General features: G+C 40.7%; 1 protein-coding gene across 1 annotated transcript; it reads right to left on the bottom strand.

The window, feature by feature from the left end:
• Positions 1-1,774: 1,774 nt before the first annotated feature.
• On the bottom strand, positions 1,775-20,345 carry LOC131575718 (RING finger protein 151-like). The gene is made up of 7 exons (XM_058831550.1): positions 20,222-20,345; positions 15,846-15,959; positions 14,668-14,891; positions 13,313-13,452; positions 11,361-11,523; positions 9,882-10,002; positions 1,775-8,888 (listed from the first exon to the last, which is right to left on the bottom strand). Exons 3-7 carry the CDS (start codon positions 14,871-14,873, stop codon positions 8,655-8,657), a joined length of 864 nt encoding a protein of 287 aa, XP_058687533.1. The 5' UTR covers positions 14,874-14,891; positions 15,846-15,959; positions 20,222-20,345; the 3' UTR covers positions 1,775-8,654.
• Between the last annotated feature and the right edge of the window lie 36 nt (positions 20,346-20,381).

The raw sequence follows: 20,381 nt of genomic DNA, 5'->3' as shown, positions 1-20,381 counted from the left end.
TTGATACACAGAAGGCCCCTATTAGCTGTATTTTTTTTTTCTGCGTGGAGACTCTTGAGACTGTCCCACTGCTTGGGAGGTGATTGAATAACCTGTGAAAGTGGAAAACATCCATGAATTGACTGGGTGCACCTACAGGGGACAATAACAGTTCATAAAGGATTTAACCTTATTTAAAATAACGTGGACAGATTTGGATTGGAAGCCAAACAATTTTCAGAATGGTAAAGTAACAGGGAGATGTAATTTTACTAATAATTATAATGACTAAAATGGGTGGATCTTCCACAGGCATTACTGTTGTTAATGCTATTTTTTTAAGGAGCACTGCATAAATATTTTTAAAGCTGACTCACTCCTTTATACCATGTGTTTAAGGTGGTTTTATTTTTTTAGAAATTTTACTGTTTGAAACTAGCAGGGATATAAATCATTTGGCTTCTGTCAGGGAATTTGAAATGAGAAGTAAAGTGTCAAGCATGGAATAAATGTGTAAATATTCAGTTCTGGTTCTTCAGAGTTTAAAATACACAGCATGTCACATTAGAAGTTTTCAAGCTAGGAGGAAATAAAGGGTTGGTTACATTGGTGTACGAAATCTCTGTAAATTTAGTTAAAATTGAAAAAGAAAGTGTGTGTATATCATGTTTTTTGTTTTGCTTTTTTTATTAATTTAGTTCTGTGACTCTTCAATGCAAAGTGGTTTCTTTTATGGATAAATTCAGCATGAAATAATGCTGTTTAAAACTCAGGTGTTACTTGGTTTGCTCTTTAAAATGGGATTGCTACCATGAGCAAATAACACTTGAAAGTGTTCAATTTTGCTTTTGATACTCTGGCTAAAATAAGACATTTTTTTAGTTTTGCCTCCTGACTGGAACACCAGAAAGTGGCTAACTTCAGAGATTTCTATGCTTAGTTGATGAGCAGAACAATGGGAGGAGGGTGAGTGAGGCAGAAGAGATCTCCAGTGCAGCACAGACAGACAAAGGCACAGTCTGTGTGTGGCAGAAAGGTGAGACAAATTGTGTACATTGGTTTTTGCTTCCATAATCTTTAGGTGCTGTGCAGTCTGTAATGTGGCTGAGGGTCAGGTGCACAATGAGAGGTGCAGGAGATAAACAGGTTGTCAGCCCAGATCCTGGGCTGGTCTCTGGTTGTGCCATGTTGGCTTTCAGCCTTTTTTTTTTCTGCTGAGGAACTTCTCCATCAGGTGAGAGAATGTGTCTAGATAGTGAAGGCAGAGGACTGCATGCAGCAAATTGCTGCTTGAGTGCCCCATGTCAAGATTACTTATGTTTAAGCAAATACAACAGCTGTGTTGTTTCACTCCTTTTACATGTTCCCACCTGGGTTTTTGTAGTGACCATAAAAAAACTTGCCTTAGGGGTGAGATCCCTGCACTTGATGGACAGAGAATGTATTTTTCCCTTCTTGCCCCTTCATTGTCCTGTTGTCTGTGCAGGACTGGAATGCTGTACTCCAGGAATTCTCAATTTTTGCCAGTGCTTTCCTTTCCAAGCAGCTGCTCATCCCATTCAGAAACTACACTCTTGGGAAGTGGGAGGGAAATCCTGGAGAAGGGATAGTTTGAACACTGCTTGCTTTGTTTATTGCTCCCTCTAGGAGGAAAAATGCAGCCTTACCTAGTCCAGGGCCCCCAGCCTGTAATTGCAGTGCATTTGTGACTCCTGTGCTCTGCAGGCCAGTGTAGTACCTAAGTGTTGCTATTCCATCTGATAAAGAGGGTACTCAAACTTCTGTACAGAATGAAGTGAACCAGTGTGTTAATTATGGTGTAGACCCTTTATTAGTTCAACTTTTATACAAAGTGTACTTCAAAGTGATACAAAGTGTTACCATTTGTTATACACACTAGAGATTGAGATCTGTTAAGCGCTGGTTTGTCTTTGTGCATATAAAGGTAGAAAATGTAGATAGACTGGCAGCGACCCATAATGCTGGAAGACAGTTCAGTGTTTACTCAGTTAATAGAAAGTTGCATAGAATTGTAGGTCTTTATAAAGGCATCTTCTACGTGGTAAAATCTCCCTGACCAACGTACTCCATCTGACAACAGTACAGGAGAAAGGCAAGGCTAGTACTGCTCTGTGTCAATACTACCCAGCACTTCTAAGGAAAGTGGCTGTAGAGAAGCACCATGCCAGAAACATCCAAGAGGACAGCACATGGAAAATTTCATTTGCAAGGCTACCAGTTTCTATAAATTGGAGGAACTGTTTGCAGCCGGGGTCTATTAATATATTATTTCATACAAACACCTAAGAACATTTCAGATAAAGCCACTTTTGGCCAGTCAAAATACATCACTATAGCAAGTATTTTGCTTGACTCTGCATTCCTTTCCCTTCTATGCTGACAAGAAACTGTTGTATATGCAAGTTCCACATACCTTAACCACTTGCTCTCTGAGTTTGTTTCTGAATCTCCCAGGCTTGGTACTGTGTACCCACCTAAGTGTGGATAAAGACTTAATCTCCTTTTAATTCTAATGCCATGTTAACTCCCTGCCATACGCTGGCAGCTCACACTGGTAAGCTGGCTGGTGGCACAAGCTGGTGCAGCCACATCTCTGCTTTTGGGCTGAGGGAACAGTCACACACTTGTTCTCTCTCTTTGCTCTTCCTCTTACAGCTGCAAAGAACCAAAGGCAGCAACTCAAAATACAACAATTTGCACAGTTACTGGTCCACTTGGAGTAGCAGTTCCAGGTGGGAGGAAATTGAACTGATTAAAGTGTGATTTAGTATGAGAACAGTAATACCAGTTATTCCATGCTGGAATCCTCCTGTAATGCACTTTTAGCAATGTCTCATATAATGCTAAAGTATGATCATGACTAGGGAAGTAGCATTTCCAAGTGAATGTCTTTAACTTCTGTCAAGTCTAGTACAATATTTGGAGTCTTAGTTTTTGTGAACTGGATTAACAGACTATTTGAAAGAAAGAAAAAAATCCCTTGCTGCTGCCAACTGCTATTAAGAACTGCATAATACATGAGACTGGAAAAGCAGGAAGTAGATAAAATATTAACATAACGGGCTATTTAATGTCAGTCTAGTCAGTTGTAAGACAGGTCAAGTGATGATGATTCTTCAGCAATGCCACCCTGTGAGGGGTTCATTAGCAGAGGAAAATCTGAAGTGCAGAACCATTATCAACCCAGAGGAATGGCATAAAGCTTAAAGTCACCAGAGTCACTGATGCCATTAGCTACTCTGTGCCTATTTAAAACATCTCTGAAAGTGCTTTTTCTGCTAAAGGAAACCCAAGCTGACAGCCCATTCCAGCAGCCAGTTGCCAAAGTGTTGCCACATTTCCACACTGGAAGTTCAGACTGTCAGAGCTTGATTGCACGGCAGAAAATCCTTCCTTATCACCTAGGACATGCTTTCTCATGCAGTTTCATGTCCATCACTTAGGGAAAAGACAGCAGACCAAATGCTAAGTAAACATTAAATAAACCCCATTTCCCATACTAGGAGAAATTTAGTCATAAATGTGTGTGTGAAGTTTCTAGAGCAAACAAATGCAGAGATCCCATTATGGGGAACACATAGAGCTAATAACTTGCTTTCTTCTGTGGTCAGAACAGAAAAGATTGGGTTACTGCCCTCTGACTCAGGAAAGATGATTTAGTTCACTGAGTTCTAAAGGATTTTGAAGTAATTTTCTTTACATTAGGCAAAGTAGATAAAGTCACATCACAACCAGTTACAGTACACAGAAAAGTACTAACTGAATCTAGTAGCATGAAATCTGGTGTTGCCAAAAAGCTTGAAAATTAGCGTGAATGCTGCAATAATGTCACGCAGAGCACAGACACTCACAGCTTGCTTGTTTAGAACACGAGAGTACACACAACAGCATTCTTACTTTCTACCTATTGCTTTAATACACACACTGATGTAAGTGAACTGACCACTGAACATTTAGTGTAAATGAAGGTCTTCCCAAATTATAGCTACTGGTTTACTGTTTTAGATTATTAAATACGGCTGCTTAAGAGATGTGCTATGGCACAAACGGATGTCCCAAATACTCTAATTACTTTGAATGTGGGGCTTTTTCCCTGAAAAAAGCTCTGCTCTTATAGAACAGCTATTTATATCAGTTTTTAAATACACAAAACCAGTTTTTAAATATGTAAGACCTGAATGTGTGCACATCTGCCTCAGTGGTACTAAAGAAACAGCAAGTTAGAAGGATTTAATAATGCTTGAAATTCAGGCAGCTCTGACCACAAATCTTCATAATGTAGACTATGTGCTAAAGAAGATTGCTGCCTCTCTCTTTGGTTATGATATTAGCAATAAAAGCATTGCTCTGAGTGACAGCAAGGCATGCACCGTAACGCAGTTGCTTTCTAAACTATAAAATGAACATATTCTGGTTGTTGAACTTGCACACATTTTCCTTAGCCTTCAAAACTGATCACATTCAGTAAACAGAAGGCCAGATATCTTTATAGTTAGTCCACTGATTAGCTGAGAATATGGCTTAGTTATACCACTGAAAACAACATGAATGGGCTGTGTAAAAAGTTTGGAGAAAGTCTTTGAACAGATTTCTCATGCAGTGCTTACAGATAAATGCCTCCTTGATTTGCTGGTCTGTTAAAAAAATCCTATTGCTAACTTTGAAACATAGAATCAAGGGTGGAAAAGACCAAAAGTTCAACTGTCAACCCAGAACTAGCCCTACAACCCCTAAACCACTAAACCATTGCTCAGCCCCAGATCCTGACATGTCTTCAACACCTCCAGGGATGATGACTCTACCAGCTCCCTGGGCACCCTATTCCAATGCTTGACCTCCCTAACAGTGAAATTTTTTTTTCTAACATCTAATCTGAATCTCCCCTGTCTGAGCCTAAGGCCATTTCCTCTTGTCCTCTCACTGTAGACACAGTAGTAGAGACCTGTCCCCACCTGCTTACACCCTCCTTTCAGGGAGTTGTAGAGAGTGAAGTGGTCCTCCCTAAGCCCCCTCTTCTTTAGACCAAACAAACTCAGCTCTTTCAGCTGCTCCTCACAAGTCAAACTTTCTAGACATCTCATGAGCATTGTTGCCCTTTGCTGGACAGCTGAAATGCTGCCCTTCAACATTTCAATTTCCCTTTTAAACTGAGAGGCTAAAACTGGACACAGCACTCGAGGTGTGGCCTCACCAGTGCCAAATGCAGAGGGACAGTCACTGACACGCTATTTCTCATACTGGCCAGGATGCCACTGGCCTTCTTGGCCACCTGAGCACACACTGGCTCATATTAAGCCAGCTGTCACCCAGCACACCCAAATCCCTTTCTGCTGAACAGATCTCAAGCCACTCTGCCCTCAGCCTGTAGCACTGCATGGAGCTGCTGCAAGCCAAGTGCAGGACCCAGCACTTTGCCTCACTGAACCTCGTGCAGTTGTCCTTGGCACACTGATTAAGTCTGTCCAGGTCTGTCTGCACAGCCTTCTGACCCTTGAGCAGATCAACACTCCATCCAACTTGGTGCTGTCTGCAAATTTACTCAGGATGCACTCAATCCCCACATCCAGATCCTTAATAATGGTGTTAAACAGGACTGGCCCAAATACTGAGCCCTAGGGAACACACTAGTGACCAGCTGCCAACTGGACTTAGCTCCATTCCCTACCACTCTCTGGGCCTGACAACCAGCCAACTTTTTATCCATTGGAGAGTCCATCCATCCAAGTCCCAAGCAGCCAGTTTTTCTAGGAGGATGCTGTGGAAGATGGTGTGAAATGCTTTACTCAGGTCAAGATAGACAATATTACCAGCCTTTCCCTCATCTTCTCAGCAAGTCACTTAGTCATAGGAGATCAGATTAGTCAAGCAGGACCTGCCTTTCTTAAATCTATGTTGTCTTCAAGGGGCTTCATCCCTTAGTTGTCCTGCACATGCCATGTAATGGCACTCAGGATGATCTCTTCCAGAACTTTGCCCAGAGCTGAGGTCAGGCTGACAGGTTTGCAGTTCCCCAGATCATCCTTCCAACCATTCTTGTAGATGGGATCTGCTAATCTCCGGTCAGCTGGAACTTCTCCAGTTAAGCAGGACTATGATAGATGATTTAAAGTGTTTCGGCAAAAAATTCTTTTGCCAGTTCCCTCATTACTCTGGGGTGGATGCCATCAGGACCCATAGAGCTGTGAGTGTCTAACTGACATAGCAGGTCACTAACCATCTTGTCCTGGACTGTGGGGGCTTCACTCATCTGCCCATCAACAACTTCCATCTCAGGGAGCTGGGTATCCTGAGGACAACTGATCCTGATACTGAAGACCGAGGCAAAGAATGCATTAAGTATCTCTGCCTTTTCTTCAACCCTTGTCACTACACCACCCTCTGGTTTCAACTAATGGCAGAGACACTCCTTGACCCTCCTTTTGCTGTCAACATATTTATAGACACTTTTTATGTTGTCTTTAACTGCAGGGGCCAAAGCAAGTTCTAATTGGGTTTTATTCCTCTTAATCTTCTTCCTACATGACCTTGTGACAGCCTTATAGTCCTCTGAGAGTCCTTCCAGAGGTGATATATTCTCTTTTTTCCCCTTAAGTTCCAGCTTAAGTTCTCTGTTCAACATGCCGATCTTTTTCCCTGACAACTTGTCTTTCTACACATAGGGACAGTCTGTTCCTCAATATTTAACAATTCCTTTTTAAAACACATCTAGCCTTCCTGGACCCCTTTGCCCTTCAGGACTGACTTGATCAATCAATGTCCTAAACAGGCCAAAGTCTGCTCACCAAAGTCCAAAGCAGAAGTTCTGCTAGTGCCCCTCCTTACTTCAGCCAGTATAGAAAACCCTAACAGTTCGTGGTCATTCTGCCCATGATGGCCACTGACCATCACATCACCCACCAGTCTTTCTTTGCCCACAAACAACAGTGTCCCTCCTCTGTAAGGCTCATTTGCCAGTTGTGTTAGTTAGAAAGCTGTCTTCCACACATTCCCGTAACCCCCTAGGCAGCTTCCTCTCTGTTGTATTTCCAGCAGACATCTGGCAAGTTTAAGTCACCCATGAGTACAAAGGCTGGTGACTGTGACACCTCTGCCAGCTGCTTGTAGAACATCATCAACCTGTTCCTGGCTGGGTGGTCTCTCAGACACTCCCACCATGACATCTGCCCTGCTGACCTTCCCTGTGATCCTCACCCAGAGACACTCAACCGTGTCATCTTCATCATCAATTTCAATACAGTCAAAACACTCCCTATTGTACAGTGCTATCCAACCACTCCTGCTTCGCCTTCCTCTTCCAAAGAGCTTATACACAGCCATTGCAGCACTCCCATGATGAGTCATCCCACCACGTTTCTGTGATGGTGACAACATCAAAACCTTCTTGCTGAACAAGGGCTTCCAGCCCCTCCTGCTTGCTGCCCACGCTGTGTGTTGGTGTAGATGAACTGTTTAGCCAGCCCAATAGTTTTGCCCATATAATAGACCTGCCACCCTAGGTTCACCTCTAGTGATCCTCCACTTTCTCAGGTGCATTTGACTGATACATTTGCCTCAGGGGAGGTAGAGAATGGCTCTACCAGTCAATCTCAGACGCTCTAACGTCCCTGAACCCTTCCACCTCCCCTCTGAGTTGAACTGCTAAGCAGAGCAGATCACTGACCTACTCACACTCACACAGGTGTTCTGTTACCCTCTGATGCCAGTGCCAGGCTCTGGCACTCCCTGCAGCCTGCTTGAGCACTAACACAGATGTCTGAAGCCCAAGTGACTGTGCAAATATTAATCTCTTGTGCATATCAAGTAGTCTTAAACCTGCCACAAGAAAACTAAGGATACTCTAGGTATTTATATATACTTTAAAGACATTGAGTACCAAATGGACTGGTCTTATGCTTAAAAGATCCTGTAGAAATACCTGATACTTTCACATATAAAAGCTTCAAAATTTTAAATAAGAAGCAGATCCATTCCCACAAACTCAAAGTTATTCACACATCTGTTTAAAGGGTTTTAGATTATTCTACTACCTCGGGCTTTAGTCTCTTAAGTGTGTATCAGCCTGGAAATGAGAAGAAGCTCTAAAGCAAGAGTCAACCTCACCTCTGTTACACAGCAGAAAAATTACAATTTAAAGTGCTTGCTTTCCACCTTTGAAATAAGACCTTCTACAGACTACAAACAAAATCTTATTAATTTCTATTACTGACTTACTAATTCTACCATTCACTTTTCTCTAAATTAAATACATCCTAAATGGACACATTTGCTTTTTTCTTTGAAAGAGAGATACTTAAATGTTTTTTTCTTCCTGGTCCATAATAGTCTGTATCTTTGACTTTAAAAAGCTGTAGCTTTCAGTCTTGAAAGATTCCTGTAAGTGATGCAGTAAAGAGAGAATAAATCAAGTCTCCTTCCCCATTTTATAAAAACATTAGCTAAAAATATGTCTTCCAATTACTGGTTTTAATGACCAGTATTCCCTCAGAAAAAAAAAATCTGTTTGTTTTTATGGCCCCAAAGGAAATATAGTTGTAATTCAGACTTTAAAAGAAAATAAGTAAATTGGAAATTATATTAAGTTTACCAATCATTCAAAGAATGTAGTTTGTCAGAAGCCAGTATTTGAAGAAAATGCTTTTTAAGCTTGGTACTATTTAGATAACTGTAACTTCCCTAGGTTTTCTTTTTACACTCTCTAGTCGTGTCAAAGGACGGAAATTTGACTTCCTGCTTCCCTCTGTAGTAGTTAATCTACAGTCCTTCTGCAGCCCCTTCAGCAGCTCCATTAACTCCCGTTTTTCCAGCTCTGCTTGCTCCAGCTCTTGACGGTGCTGTCTCTCCGCAGCCATCAGAGACCGTACATCTGACATCATTCGTGACATCTGACTCTGAAATAGCAAATACAAATTTACTGCAAGAAACAAACCCTCCTCTGATGATGGTGCAATGAAGTTGAACTGGCCATGCACGTAGGGCGATGGAGTCTTAGGAATAAAGAACACTGAAATAATTTTTTGATAACGCAACAAATGTAAACAATTTGAGACACAATCCAGCATTCACCTTCTGAGACGGTCTTGTTCTAAAGATTCCTATATGTTTTTCAAAAGTATTTTGTTTTCATATTTTGTTTCTTACTAAGTATGATAAGAAACAGCCAATTTACTCACTTGCTGCTTTTATTTTCTATTTCAAGAATCCAAACAAAACATGGTTGTGGTTTTGCTCAGATACATTCTTTGAGGATTTAAAATTAAATCCAGTAAAAAAAAAAAAAAAGTAAACTATAAAAAAACTTTATTAAGCTTTCAAAAACTATTGCTTTAAAAATCATTGTTCTGTGATATAATAAAAACAGGACGAATAAAAGGCTAAGACAGCCTTGCTTGTTACTTGATGAAGTTTACTGTGAACCTTTCCAACCTTCTGACCACAGTGCAAATACCACTGTTGGCAGTAAGGCTATGTGTCAGCTCTGGACTAAGCCACTTTGGATAGCAATTAAAAATGGAGCTGGATGTTTAATTATTTGTTAATTATTTGTTTAATTAATTATACAGTTTGTGATGTCTACTCTACATTTAGACACTGAAATCAGTTTCAGATTGATCCGTTGACAATGTTATGCACACAGAGAACACAGATGGAGTACCCAGGTGAACTCCAGTGAACCTGAAGCAGATAAACCATAGGAATACAACATCCAGCCTGCTTCTCCACAGAACTAACCTGGCAAAACTTTGATGGTTTTGCTTCCCATACTTAACGCCATTTTCCTCTGTATGAGATTTTATTTACAAAATAAGAAACTGCTACTGGGAAAAGCAAAAATCTAGACTGTTAAGAGAGAGAAAAAAAAAAAAAGAACGGATTGTATTTACCTTTAGTTCTTCAATTTCATTTTGCAGAATACTCTCTTTTTGGACCATATGCCTTCTCTGTGAATCTAACCTTGACTCCATCTCATGTTTTGCCTCCTCCACTCTGCAGATCATTTCTGACCTAAAAAGTTTATTTCTCCTTGTTAAGTCTTGTAAGCAGATAAAAGAATGATCTTCAAAATCCAGAAAGCCTTCTTGCAGCCAAACAGACTGAACTGATTCCCATCTAGCTCTACAGGATGCCCCTGTAGAGGCATGATTTATTAATTAAAAAAACCCAACAAACTGGCATAAAGAAATGCATTGTGCCCAGGGGCACTAAAGTGAGAAGCTGATAGAGGGACAATCAAATCATATTTTTCAAGTAATTCCATGAGCTCAAGAAGGTGTATTTATGACTTCAAGTGGTTTTCTGCTGTTTGCCTACAGTATGTGCTTGCTAAGTGTTATGAAATAGAGGCAGCCAAGATAAAAAGTCTGAATCCTATAATACTAAACATGTAAGGAAGTGAGATAGCATGAGCGTGTGGACATGGTAGGCACTTACAGACACATTTTAGTGCTGGGCCTGGCAGTGCTGGATTAACTACTGGACTCAATGATCTTAAAGCTCTTTTCCAATGTAAATGATTCCATGGTTCAGTGTAATCTTGTTCACTTTTATGGCGGACACAAAATGACAATATGCAGCAAACTGTTACAGCCTAGTCACTCACACAGCTCCACAGGCAAAACCAGATGGCACTACAATAACCTTCTGAGTTCAGAAACCAGGTAGCAGAATCCTTTGTGTCTCCACACATTTAAACCGTATTTGAGCCTAACTTCACAGCAGTGTTCAAAAACACAACACTTAGGAGCTGAAAGATACAAATGGGAAGGGGCATGAAGGGGGGAAAAAAAGAAGTCCAACTGGAATATAATGAAAAGGGAAAGCTAGAGAAACATACATAAGAGGAAAACAAGGATGCTGGTAAGAAGAGTCATTGACTGGCTGTTAATCTACCAGGACTTAAAAAAAATCAAAATTAGACCTTCAGTGGTTGAATCTACCTGTACCTGCCAAAATAATTACAGATTTTTATCTTCTAAATCTGTAAAAACATAATCTAAATACAATTATTAAATAATGTGACATTGTGTCTGTAAGAGGCCAATGGAAAAATTAAATTGCCAGCTTCAGTTTTCTTAGTTTTTTTGCCATTTTAAATAGTAAGTTTGCAGTTCTGTTCAACTGCAAGTGATGGTATTTTAAAATTTATAGTAACTTGGACAAAAAAAACCCCAACAACAAAAGAATCAAAACAGCAAGAATTTAAAGCCTATGCTGACACAAAATAAAATTCTGGCCTGCTAGCATCAAGTAATTAATGGACCATTTAACACATACCAGAATCCAGTGCTAGTATTTCAAAGTGCTTCATGCAGTGACTTTAAGCCCAGCCCAACAGAGACAGGAGAGAAACAGAAGGTTTGTACCGAAGCAGCTCCAGCTCGGTTCTTAGCTCTGCCACACAGTTGTGCTGCGTGTCCTCTGCGCTGAGGATGGTGTAGCCACAGCCATTGGGGCACTCCCGGCTCCGGTACTCACACACCGCCAGGTGCCCATCCAGGTTACGCCGCTCAATCTGCACCGTACAGCCTGGGCAAGGGAGAGCAAGGCAAGACAGACTTACAACCAAAGCATTTTGAGTCTTTCCAAACAAAAACACTCAAGAAAGGAAGCTGAGAAAAGTGATTTCTTTAGGATATGAAACATGACGGTTACACATACATAGCTACCCATACAATGCTATTAAAAGGTCTTATTAAGATACTTATCCATTAACTGAAAATACTGAAAGGTTGGAAGGAGGTATTTTTTGTAAGGTCTTCTACTGCTGGTATGGCATTAAATCAACTTCAGTAATGACAATCCTGATGCCAAGCTAAGACACTAGCAGCTTGCCTGTGCTACCACCATAGATTGCAATGACTGGAATAGATAAATACACGTGTAAAAAAATATTATGGTATCAAACTTAGGGAAAAGTCCAAAGATGTAGTAAAGAGAGATGTGGGTGAGATGGAATGTAAATTTGTTTTCCAGATAATCTGTCTTGTAAATAATGTACTAGACCATATAAATAAGTCAGAACATTTATTTATGAACATTTAATAACTCATACAAAGATAGAAATATTTCCACAGAACTTCTAGGATACAAACTTTGCAGTTCTGTAGTGATTAAAGTAGAATGCAAAGAATCAAAAATAAGCACTATATAAATTATTGCTACATTTAACACTCTAAACTTGAAGTTTGTAGTCTTAACTTATGAAGTCAAACTTAGGAAGTTTGTAGTTTAATCTTTGAGGCTCACTTTGTTGAAATACACACTTGCATATAATTTGAAGAGAATATCAATTTAAGGAAACTGCAACAATGGAGTATTGAAACTTCTCAACAAACCATACCAAAATAAGTTCTCTAGAAGCATCTTATTAATAAATATAATGAGTTTTAATTGAGGCACTCGAAATACACCCCATGTACTCTTGGGAAAGAGTTAAAGAGATGTAAGAGCCTTCACAACCCAAACACCAGACACCCAGTGTGGTGTAAAAACATGAATCTGAGAAACACTGTAAGATACATAAATTGTAAAATATTACGGTTTCTGTAGGAAGTAGGACAGGTGAATCTGCAGAAGTCACTTACTTCTGAGAGAAATTACAACTTCCAGCAGAGCAATTCTAGTACCTTTATCATCTCATAATTAATTACAATGGCAGACTGAACTATGCCTTTAGCATCATTAATTAGAAATTAACTTTATCTAGGAACATACAACATTTCAAATGAAATCAACTAGGAAATTTTAACAGTTTGTTGCTTTTTAGAGGCATGTTTCTTTCTCAGGAGGTGTAGTCTTATTTTAAATAAAAATCTCAACATGAACAACTCTAACAAGAATTTAGCTTAGAATCATTCTTATTTCCAAGATACATTCTTGTTAAAACCATGTCACAGAGTTGGCAGCTGCACATGCACCAGAAAAACAGGTGTTTTATAAATAAATTATGATCCCTAAGTCTTCTGCAGTGGCTACTGCATTCATTCAAACATCAGATCATGCTGTCAGAATTGGAAAACAAACTCATAACTTGATAGAAAGCAAAACTAATGCAGTACTACATTTTCATACATTTGAAGCTCATCATACTCATTTTGGTTACTTTTTGGGTAAGAAACAGTTGCTAATCATAACGACTGCCATAAACTGGTGCTGTATTTTGTTCAAAAACACTGCTGCAAAGAGCAGATCACGCCAACGGTCGACTTTGAATTTCTGTCAGAAAATAATGGCCATTATTGCAGTTCTGTTGATGGAAAGATGGCAAACGTGTTTTTTAAATATAAAGGATTCAGCTTCTTTGAATGTTACTCACCAGCATTGGAGCAAGGTATCTGACTGTACTCACACTCCCTTTCATGCCTGTCTATAGATTCCAGAGAGCAAACCATTTCACAGCCATACTCTCTGTTTCTGCAATGTAGCTGAAGACGGTTTAAATCATTTTTCATGTATCTACAAGCAAAGAAAAGAATTTGCTCTTAAATCTGGGAACATTATTGAAAAATTTGTATTTTCAACTTTTGGGAAAATAAAGCAAGATTCTAATCTCCATTAGGAAAAAAACGTAACTAGCTTAATTCATGTATTTTTTTTAAGAATTCAAGTGACTGTATCAGAAAAAAAACAGTTTGAAAGAAACAATGTTAATGGAAAATTCAGTCTCCAAATTTAAATATGCAAATAAAATACTTAGTTTTGAATACTTTTTAATTGTGTCCTTTCATTGGCTCAGCAGATATTATCAATAACAAACACCAGGGCTACTCATTTGCCATTTAAGTTCTGTGTTTCTAAACATGCCAGACTAAAGGACTACAGTGAGTGCAGACAAAACAATCTAAAAATTAAATTCTAGTGCTCTGTCTACACTGTAGTTAACTTCCAGATAGTAAAATGTCATGAATGAAAAATTATGTTGTGAATACTAACCAAGTCAAATTTACTGTAGCTGGAGATTTTAAATACATAACTGTTAATATGAGCAAGATTAGATAATGCAGGTGTTAAATAGCAAGCAGTGTCTACTGTCGAAACTCTCTTGTTCTGACACTAGCAGGAATTAACAGTTTAAAAATAGAATAGTTTGATTGGGAAGGACCAACAACAATCATCTGGTCCAACTGTCTGCCTAGTTATAGAAGGCACTAGTGAAAACAGCCTGCTTTACAAGACAAGGTGGTTCACAATAGATATTTCTACGTCTAAAGATCTTCTTCAATAAGGACTTGAAGGTCAAAAATTTGGTTCATACCTCCAGGAACTGCTAATGACAACCCCCACTACAGCATCAAGCTAAGACTGAAAAGTAAGGTAGTGTATGTAGTGACTGTTATCAAGAGTTGCTTTGATCGCTTTCTCTAAAATAAAGTATGGAAAAGTTTTGATGCCATTCAGAATAATATCCAGACAGGTATCTAGAATCAGCATTCAAGATATAAAAAGGCAGAGAACAAACCAAGTGTTCTTTCAGTTTTGAAATCCTAGCACCCTAAAAGTTAGTTATAATAAATAGAAAATGCTAATGCTTTATGCAGGTAGTTGGTGTCTACCACGGGCACACTGGATAAAGACAGCCTGCATGGCAGTATTGACAGATGAAGCTGTGCAAGCAAAACTGAGAAATCCTAAATTAACGTAATTTCAACACACAACAAGATTATTGGATACCTGTACAGAGGTCGTAGCAAAGACACATCAATCACTTGTCTGTCTTCAGGGCAGTTACTGTGATGAACAAGCCACCCATGGATACAGGCAGTGCAGAAAGCGTGTTCGCAAGGAGCCTGCAGCGGATCTTCCAACACGTCTCGGCAGATGGAGCACAACAGCCCTTCATTAACATAGCCCACGAAGCGCTCAATATCATAACCCATGCTCTCCACACCTTCAACCTATTCAAAAACCCCCAACACACAGAAATAAAGCAATCTTTGTGCTGAATCTGTACGGGTAGATCCACAAAGAGGCCTGAAAGCAATCCGAAAAACATGGAGACCTTATTGTGAATAAAGAAGGGAATGTGTGCATGTAAACAAACATACACTTTAGAGACTTTCAGATTTAAGTGGGAATTTGAGAATTGTGCTGCTGGATGTCAAAATCACAATTTTCCATCAAGATATTCTGACTTTGACATAGTTGAGCTGCCCTCCTTCTGAGTGCTGTTATTGAACGTAATTATAGCAGCCACCTTGAAGCATACAATTTCTATTTATTTGAATTCTACCTGAAGCAGAAACATCAAAGAAGTTCAAATGCAAATGTTTGCTTCCCATTTTAATATCATTTGCTTTCCAATTTTAATACCTTTCATGCAATGCCTAACAAACTTACAAAACAGTGTTCTTACTAACAACAGCTGCAGCACTTTCAGCTAACAGATCCTGGATTTATGAACTGCACATCACTTAAGATGTTGCTTTCATACTGAAAGAAAGATTCTTTACTCACTGTAGACCTCTGTTTCAGATGGAACAGCATGAAACCTCCACATGCCTAAAGACATACTCAGGAAGTTAAAGAAGTCAAAACTGCAGCTAACCCTGAAATCATGAAGAGCTACTGTCTTTTCCTACATGATCTATTTTATAAAACCGAGGAGCTTCTGAATGGATTTGAAAGCTTTGCGAAGAAAAACTAGTGGGCAATCTCCATATAAATCCTATCACGAAAAACCTTGTGGAATTCGGCAAGACTCCACAGAACTCGCTCAAAACAGTAAGTTTTAGGCTCCATATTGCTCCTTGACATATAAAGTTACTTTTGTAAGCCCACTGAGAGTCAAGAAAGAGGTTTTCGTTAGTTGGGAGGTTTTTAAAATAAAATAGAAAAGGAAGATACCTTACCTTTGTAGATTTTACTACATATATATGTTGTTTGCTCAAATACTTCAGAAACAGTTTTCTGTTCAGTAAGGCATGTAATACTTCCTTCAGCTTCTCTTCACTGCTTTATTATGCCTATGAGAAAAATTAGAAAGAGTAAGGCTTGGTAGTGTTTACTATGTTACTGAGTGCTATGTCTAACAAGCCAGCTACTAAACAGATGCTGTCCTAACAGCCCATTAAAACCAAGTTTTCCAAAGCAAGCCACTGAAAACCTACAATTCAACAAAGAAAAACTGACTAGATTAGGGTGAAAAAAATCATCAGTCTCTGTTTCAATTACTACTGATGCAGATATTTATTACAAAACTGAACACCCTGCTGATGATCATTTTTGAAGACAGTTTTGTTTGTAAGACTGAAGACAACAGAATTTAGTATTATTGAAAAGCAGCAACTGAAATTTGGTAAAATTATATTCCTCAAAAAGATGGAAATTTCTTATCCAGTCATGACAGGCAGTTCATTTTTAAAAGAAAACTATTACAGTCAAGTTTGTTGTATTGGCAAATATCATTGCTGTGTTATGTAGCATAACTAGGGTTGCTCACTGAAAACATAAAAGATGTCGTTACTTAAATGCCTTAACTTATGTTAGAGGAGGTAAACTGCATATATAGATTTGATAATATGAACTATAAGCCTAACACTTTGCTTTGGTTTGGTGGATCCCAGAGCATTCTGCTTTGAGAAAACTTTCAACGAGAGATAAGAGAGCAAAACTAAGTACTTTTACTTTCCTAGAGTTTCTGCTCTACTGGAACTTTGGATGCTGTCAGCTACATTTTGCAGAAGCACTGCTAGTCCCTTAGGACCAAGTCTTCAAGACACGCTTCAGAACATTTTAGCAAGTTTGAAGACTAACAGAATGCAGGAAAGAGTATTTTTATCAAATGGAGAACAAAAACTTTATTTGTGCTTAACAGAGAAATGAAGTGCACCAGCATCAACAAAATACATGTATTATCTACATATGCCTCTATATACAAATATGTATGGATGCAAAAAGCCTCAGCCAAACTGGAATTCAAATGAAGAGTGGATGGGAACTTTGAGGCAAAAAATACAATCAAGGGGGATTCTTCAGCACATTTTCAAGACTCATGTTGAGCACAACACAGTGCTGGAACCCTTGTGGCCATGGATCTGAGACCTATGACAACAGCTGTTACTGAAGTCCCAGAATTTTTCCAGGATAAGTTTCCCAACCTGAAGAACCAGAGACTTTGTCAACACAGAAGTTTTCAACTTCAAGAGATGCACCTTAGTCAAGAGATAAGCAGAGGGAGAGCTTCTGATGAATGTCATGCGCTTTAGCAGTACGGTTCACTTTACCCAGTATCTTCACCACAAAAAGAGATAATTTTCAGTTTCTGCTTATCCCCAGAAACTTCTCTCTTCTCCATTTGGCCTCAAAACTTTTTTTCCCCAGTTCTACTACAATTCACCAACTGCCACACTCCTTTTTTGAGTATACCTAGAAATTACATTATTTTGTTGAGAGATGTCAGTTGCTTAATTTAAGCAAGTAACTTCTAAATAGAATAAATCACTTAGAATTATAATTCTGTGAGATTTAGAATGTTGTTTGCTTATATCTACTTGTTTAGCATATGTAGCTTGGGTTGCTGGAAGCCTTAGGCTGAAAGCTGTGGGCTTTTGCCTAGACATGCTTTTGGCTGGAACTGAGTTAATTTCCTTAGCAATTTCCCCAGTAGCTGCTACAGAGCTGTGTTTTGCCTTGAGAATGAAAAGAATGTTGCCAATACACCAATGTTTTAGTTGTTGCTAAGTAATGTTTATCCTAAGTCTAGGACATTATTTTAGTTTCCCATGCTCTACTGGGGAACAGGTGCACAAGTAGCACAAACCAGAAGATAAGGAGCTGATGGTCATCAGCAGAAGCTGCAACTCAAGAACAGTTAATAGCTTGCCTGCATGGACATGGCAAGAGAATCCAATAAGCTGTTAGAAGACCCCAGACCAAAAATCACCGCTGGACTAAAAGGGTTGTGTGAAGAGCATGTAGGGGAGAGTGCATAAATTGTAAGGGTATCGTTGTGCAGGGATTTCTTTGTTTGAAAGACAAAGCACACAAACTCTGGCATGCTATTTGCTTTTTATTGTTTCACATGTTTTATTTTTCTCTGCAGTTCTGGACAAGCAAAAATCTCCTCCAGACTTCACAGGTATTAGGCGATTTTTCAACTGTTGTCATCCCATGTTGTTTGCTAGGCAGGTGCACATCCAAAACCAGCCTTGAGCTGTGGACTTCACTTATCTCAAACTTTTGAGATTTGGTGCGGATATGATAACAGGGAGAATGCAGACGGGATGTAGTTTCCAACAATGTCATCACAGAGCTTGCTAAATGTCTGGTACTAATCAAAGCTATTCCACTGTGAAAGTCAGGACCCTGATAAGAAATTAGTGACATTCATTTTTTCATCTGCCATATCTTCTGATTGTTAAAAAATGCTTCTTTTCCATGTGACGAAACAAAGCATAACGGTTTAAAAGGGTGGAGTGAACCATGACAGAACTACAGATGTGCACGGCTAAGAAAGCATTTTCAGAAACAGTGGAGGAACAGAGTCCTATGCAGGGCCCAGGGATGAGGTGACACTGAGACATGACATTTCGTCAGCCTTTATTCTCACAAAGACACACTGTGCTTCAAATCCTGCTATACAGAAGCAATATTTTAGTGTGTTTTTTGCCACTCTGACGCTGTAAGCCACTTCAAGCCAGCATCAATGCCCAAAGGGGCAGAATCACCCCTTCAGCTGTGACTGTAGAAGTTATTTCTCAGGCACTTGATGCATCAGTCACTAACTGAAATGTTTTAAGACTGAACTGGGGAAAAAAAAATTAACTGTGGCAGCTTTCTTACAGTAGCCTTAGCCTATCTATCCACAAATTAATGTGCTCCCCACCTCCCTCCACCTCCTCCTTTGAATCAGTGAGAACCTTTAATTTGTCCCTTTCCTGAACTGGCTCATGCAACTCACCATACAGACGACTACACCTTGATTTGATCTGTTAAGCTAGAATTTCTTGTAGGTAGCTCAGCAAAAGCTCCAGGGACTGTGTAAGTATGGCATGACCTGGGCATGTAAGCAGAGATATGAAACTGCAGCCAGGGCAGAAAGGGAAGAAAGACAGACAGCAGCAGTCCATGGTCAAGTATGCCACAGAGCTACTCCTTCACCTCAGCTCCCCAGACTGGTACACTGGGGAGTCTGATGAACATTTGTGTAAGAGAAAAGGAACAGAGGAGGGTAACAATAGATGAACAGCAACATCACATTACACTGATGTAAACAACTGATTCTTTATTAAAAAAACTTATATAAAAAAGATGAGACAATTTAAGGCCTCTACCAGGAACTACATAGTTACATACTATAGCTATTTTGACAAAGAACATTTTTGTACAACACATGCTGTCCTGCAAAACCTACTCAGAACAGTGCCAACCATCACCCGCCTTGCACAGACCAGAGTCCCGAGAACGGCAGTGGAGCTGGTGAAGGACCTGGGGCATGAGTCCTATGAGGAGCGGCTGAGGGAGCTGGGGTTGTTTAGCCTGGAGAAAAAGCGGCTCAAAGGGGATCCTATAGGTGAAAGGAGACTGTAGCCAAGTGAGAACTGGTCTCTTCTTCCAGGCGACCAGCAACAGAATGAGAGAGCATCGCCTTAAGCTGTGCCGGGGCTTGGGTTTCAGGCTGGACAGCAGGAAGAATTTATTCACAGAAAGGGTGGTCAGCCATTGGAATGGGCTTGACGATCTCAGAGGTCTTTTCCAACCTAATTAATTCTGACACCATCGTCGAGGCTGTGCAGGGCCGGGCTCAGCCACCCCGAGCCAAGGTCAAGGTCAGAGGAGCTCTCTCCCCTCGGAGCTGTGGGAGGGGGAATTTTGTACAGGTAACAGGGGAAAGGCCTCTGGATTCGGCCTGGAAAGGCGCTTCAGGGAGGGACAACGATCCTGGTCACAGAGCACAGAGCTGGCCTGGAAACATCTGGAGAAGCTACCCGGCACCAAGAAACTGCACCTGCGCGGCCTCAGGCAGCCTTACAGCTGCACACACCCTTCCCGCTCCCTTCCCCACGCGCCAGCGATGCCGCCGCCAGCCCGGCACAGGGCCCTGACAAACGCTGAGCACAAACCCCGCGCAGCGCCGCCCGCCCCAGGCCCATCCCCGCTCGGGCCCCGCTGCCCCTGCCCGGCCCCGCTCGGGCCCCGCTGCCCCTGCCCGGCCCCGCTCGGGCCCCGCTGCCCCCGCCCGCCCCTCGCCCCCGGCCCGCTCGGAGCCGCGGCCCCGCTTACTCACCCCGCCCGCCGCCGCTCGCTGTCGCGCAGCCAAACCTCCCTTTACGGCCGCTCTCGCTTGACGGCGGCGCAGCAGGCAGCCGCTCCGCCATGCTGTGTGTGGCACAGGCTCCGCGGGCCCGCACTGCGCATGCGCATGGCAGAGCCTCCCGAGGGCGGAA

This window comes from Poecile atricapillus, chromosome 2 (assembly GCF_030490865.1).
Source record: "Poecile atricapillus isolate bPoeAtr1 chromosome 2, bPoeAtr1.hap1, whole genome shotgun sequence".
Taxonomy (NCBI): domain Eukaryota; kingdom Metazoa; phylum Chordata; class Aves; order Passeriformes; family Paridae; genus Poecile; species Poecile atricapillus.
The sequence above is the reverse complement of the archived record's forward strand: the minus strand, read 5'-3'. Positions and strand labels throughout refer to the sequence as shown.

Coding starts and splice junctions, on each gene's coding strand:
- LOC131575718 (XM_058831550.1), bottom strand. CDS start 14,873: ATGGGTTATGATATTGAGCGCTTCGTGGGCTATGTTAATGAAGGGCTG. Junction 11,524..13,312: donor GATACCTTGCTCCAATGCTG/GTGAGTAACATT, acceptor TCCCTTGCCCAG/GCTGTACGGTGCAGATTGAG. Junction 10,003..11,360: donor ACCGAGCTGGAGCTGCTTCG/GTACAAACCTTC, acceptor TAAACTTTTTAG/GTCAGAAATGATCTGCAGAG.